The 4849-nt window shown below is 30.7% G+C and overlaps 1 protein-coding gene across 5 annotated transcripts; it reads right to left on the reverse strand.

Moving 5' to 3' along the window:
• Window positions 1–36: 36 nt before the first annotated feature.
• On the reverse strand, window positions 37–4846 carry LOC110036697 (the record flags this gene model as incomplete). Of its 5 annotated transcripts, XR_002295257.1 has the most annotated exon segments (6): window positions 37–456; window positions 538–640; window positions 1418–1605; window positions 2037–2096; window positions 4474–4539; window positions 4736–4846. XR_002295257.1 is itself a non-coding variant. In XM_020741204.1 (5 exon segments), coding segments are annotated over 5 exon segments (384 nt in total), but the record flags the coding sequence as incomplete, so codon positions are not given.
• Between the last annotated feature and the right edge of the window lie 3 nt (window positions 4847–4849).

Here is a 4849-nt window from a genome sequence, read left to right on the forward strand (position 1 = left end):
AAAAAAAAAAAAAAGACAATCTCATACCTTGCCCTCATCTGCATCAAAATGGCGTTAAGAAAACACTACTCTCATATCATTATACAAATAGAAGTGACGCTCTCCCTCAACAGCTCCATTATTTCTCTTTGGCACCGAAAAGGGATCCGATTGGCATATTTGCATTGCTTTGCAACATTTCCTTAAAAAGGGGCATAGGAAACAAACATGTAGGGCATAACGCAGAGCACCAGAAGTAGGGCAATTATCATTTAGTTTTGTAGAGCTATGAATAGATTTCTGATTAGTTATATCCCCCTCTATGTTCATAAAATAATTGGTGTTTATATTAGTTGTAAAACCATTAGGTTGTTCAGGGATTTCCGAAGGTGAAAAGAACAAGGAATTAAGGTCTGGTATAGTTGGATATTTACTAGCTTTTTTCAGAATGACGATCAGTAGTAATATGTACACAGCCTGCAAAATCAATAGATGTGTGTTCAAAGCACCTAAAGTGAAATTTACTACTTTCATGGGGTTAGCAATTTCATATTGTACCTTCAATTTTGTTGGAGAGCACTGAGTCTTGACATCTCATTCCTTTTGTCAAACGGGAAACAGAAGAAGAAGAAGATAGAGTAGCCTTCTGGCACATGAACGTCTGTTCATTGAAGATTGAAACATTGACATGAAAAAAATGAGAAGAATATGCATTAAAATGAAAGTATTGCACTGATAAAACAGAGAAAGAAACAATTTTCAAGAAATTTGAGTCTGCTTGCAACTTCAAGAAAAAGGATAGGAAGAAGTAGATGAACAAGAAAAATATTGGAAATAATTTTCAGCACATCCTTCCCTTTTACTCTATTACTGCATGCAGTATAACCTCCAAGCTGCAATAGAAAAATGGCAATCATGCTGCTATGTAATGGCAACCTATTTAGCCTTAGTTATAACAAACCTTTCATACTTTCTTCTCATTCAGCCATTCTCTTTGACAACTTTCAAAACTGTGTACTCTAGCCAAAATAAGCATATCTTTTTCAAGTTGTACTCACATTTTAGAGCATAATAAATTCAAGTTTATCTGATGTTTCTTAATTCGTGCAACAATCTCAAACTTTAAATACAAGTATTTACACATTTGTCAAAAAACACGTGAACAAAATTATTTTTAATAATTTGATGGATCATGCATGCCTTTTTGAAAGTGTCATACAACCTCCGATGCAAAATAGTGAATTGTTTGTCATATAAACAAAATTTTATTCACATGAGTGTGTTATCATTTAAGAAATGCACCGGTTTGATTTTAAGAAAAGCTCTTTAGTTTGTTACAGGTGAAGCTGTAGAGTCCAAAAGTAAGGTATATAAATATAAGGCTAGGAAATGTCATTTACGAAAATATTATTGTCAAGTAAAAATTGATCATTACTACCATAAACTGGAGCATGGGTTCAAGCTATTTTGAGGAACAATGTATGCAAAATCCATAGGCGCAATGGCTAGGCCCTTGTATTCAAGCAGCTCATTCGCCACATGTGGGTTTGATTTCAGAAGATTCCCAATCATTTCCTCATGTAGCTGATGATATGTTTGAGGATGGAGTAAGTAGTGACCGAAACCCTACATAAAAATACTCCTCATTCTTAAAAATTCTCACATCTGTAAAAAAATATAAAAAAAAGTATAAGGAAATACAACCATTTTTTTTTATGAGCTTAGATGTATCACTGACGAAGATTATACAAGACAATTAATCAAAAGAGTTATGTGCATAATCCTTCAATTACACCAAGTTAACTGAAGAGATATAATAAAGCACTGGCTGATGAATTTTCATTGATATAATATCTTCATAAATGTTATAGTAATACAATACTAAAATAAGGCAGCAGAACAAAGCCAAAAAAGTATATTGTATAAAGAAAAAGCACTAGCTTTTAAATGTAAAGTGATATTGATACAATATTTAATGATAAAATAACAGAACAAAGTTATAAAAGCACATTATACAAATACTAATAATTATAAATGGGAACGAAGAAATAAAGCACCTCAATATGAACAAAAGAATGAGCTGAGGGTTCACCAGTCAATCTGGTTTGGCTCAATACCTGTCATTTACCCTAAATTAGAATAGAAGCAGAAGAATAATAACAACAATGGGAAAACAATTCAGATGAAAGCTAAATGTTGCTTTAAATAGTTGTTTCTCTTCCACCTAATTAACCAACATCCTTTTCTATCTACTTGGTTGAAAACGTGTAAAATTAACAAAAAAAATGTACATGAATTTTAGTATAAAATGCAAAATTCAGGCTACTCTGTAATTAGTTTAGAGAAAGGGCTCAATTAAATTTCCTTTGTAGATTAGGGTTGTCGATATATTTGTTATATGCTAATAGCTTACTTTTGGCTTTATAATTGGATTGAGCTCGTCTTGTTCTCTAAGCATATCAGACATATTACAACATGATACACAAGCTCGTTCATTAAACAAGTCAGATATGATTAGCACCCACGTGTTCAGGTTGGCAACACTACTCAACATCATACAATGAAAAGCAAATTATTTTCAAAAATAAAATAAAATAAAACATATTGAAAGAACGATGTGTAACCTCCCTATGTAAGACACTATTAGAAGCCTGTCATCACTTGTTTTTCCTACTATGCTTACTGAATATAACTGTTAATTATCCTTCACAGACAGAGACAACAACATACCATAGAATTATGAGGGGTACTAAAACGTTTTGTTTGATCAAGAAATCCATTCAAAAAAATTTCAAAGATTAAGAGAATGTCCAATGATCGAAGATAGAGCATTTGATATCAATAATTAAGACAAGAAAAGTTCTACATGAAGCAAATTATGGAGGATTGAAATTAATAATTCATACAATGAAACTACAGGATAAAGTAATTGTATATGAACTTTGAATATTTATGTCCAACTAGAAGTATCAATTTTATTTCGTACTATAAAGATTAAATATAGAGTTAATTTTTTTTTGTTAAGACAATTAATGAAAATAATTAAAGTAGAGAGAATTCTCATATATTGTTTACAGGTATATAATTGAGTACAATATAAATTGAATTAATATTCATTAACAAAACAGTGTTAAAGGTATGTTGATCTCATTGAAGCCATAACATGAATCATTAATAAGTGTTACACATACTCGTGCAAAGACAAAAGATAATTACTAGAAAAACAAGTTATCAAAAACAAAAAATGGAGATCATAGATATATTTCTAGGGAATACATTCTAATGAGATCCAGTAATGCATCCTTGAGTTTTCTAGGACATTACATTCTTTTAATTTTGAAATAGTCCTCATAAAATAAACGTTCTTAAAGAGACACGCATTATAATGTCAATAAATTTATGATAACAAGCAAACCAAACTATTTGATGCAAAGATGAATAGTATCTTTAATCTATTAATGTCGTGATCTTTCTCTCGATATTGATACTAGCATGGTTTAAATATCATTCAAGTGTTCTAAAGCAAATTCACTAGAAATAAGTAACAATATTTACTTCTATTATTTAACTTTTATAAGCATTTCAAATCAGACAATAAATATCTACTGCTTCCCTACTATACAACCCACTGCTCCACATTCCTTGCCATGCCGCCACCTTACCCAGCCTTAAACAATCACCACCACTCCTGAATCAACCCCATAATAGGCGTCTATGTGTGTCGTGTCTGTTTTTTTTTTTCAATTTTTATGTTGCTTGTAACCTCCTGTTGGCTTTTTGAGTAATTATAGTGCTTTGGTTATTGTCGTTTGTTTTAACTTTAGTATCAATTATTTAGCAATAAAATGTATCAAAATTGAAATATGATTAATGTAAGATTGCTTTCAATTACAGGAGCATTAGTTGTCACTTACATTTAGCCGAAGTTTCAGAAAATTAATATTCGATGACATTATCAAGTATAGATGTCTGACTACCCTAAAAATAAGCAAAAACAAACAAAAAAAATCAGAATGCATAAACAACATAGTGAATATAGAAAGCGAAAAAACTCAACATTGAGATAAAAATTTTGAGAAACAAGGCTTCCAAGTCATTTAAATTGCATAAATTTCAGTTGTTTGCATGACACAGATAATCAAATGAAACAATTTTTAGACATTTGTTCCTCTAGTTTATAACAAACTTTGACTGAGTACAATCTAATAAGACGTTTTTTTAAAATTTTTGAACTGAGAAAACTTGGGGTTGGATGGTAGACCCCAAGTTGAGTAGGATTATTTATATCGCTATGAATTTATTTTGAGATGGATAAAATAAATGAATTATTAAAAATATAACAGTAATTGTAATAAAAAGCATTCTAGTCATTTGGGTTTGATTGGCTTATAATTTTTTTTTTTAATATTTAGCAATGAAATTAATTGTGAACCACAAAACATTCAACAATTATTTATATATATTATCTGGAGCTACAGGACATAGTAAACATACCGTTTCAGAATATGGTAGTGCATTTTTCAATGCTTTAATTGCTTCGACAACTTTAGTTCTATATATCTGTCATAAGTAAACTTTTAGCAAATATACAAAGCAACTTAGGAGAGAAATTAAACGAAAGTTAGGCTATATTGCTCCAATAAGTAGCTATGATACAAGGCTATATGTGTTATTGTTGTGGAGAAAAAGAACGATTTGGTATGAGGAAACAGTAAAATAGTAACAAACTCCCAAAGAACACGAAAAATTTTCTTACCCGACTACAAAGTTTAGCCATTTTTGTTGCCATGCTTGCTTCATATTGTTGTGTGACATTAGAGCAGTATTTTGATTGTGGCTTGATCAAGACACCAAAGGGGAGCCAATTCTT

This window comes from Phalaenopsis equestris, unplaced genomic scaffold (genome assembly GCF_001263595.1).
Source record: "Phalaenopsis equestris unplaced genomic scaffold, ASM126359v1 Scaffold209805, whole genome shotgun sequence".
Lineage (NCBI taxonomy): Eukaryota > Viridiplantae > Streptophyta > Magnoliopsida > Asparagales > Orchidaceae > Phalaenopsis > Phalaenopsis equestris.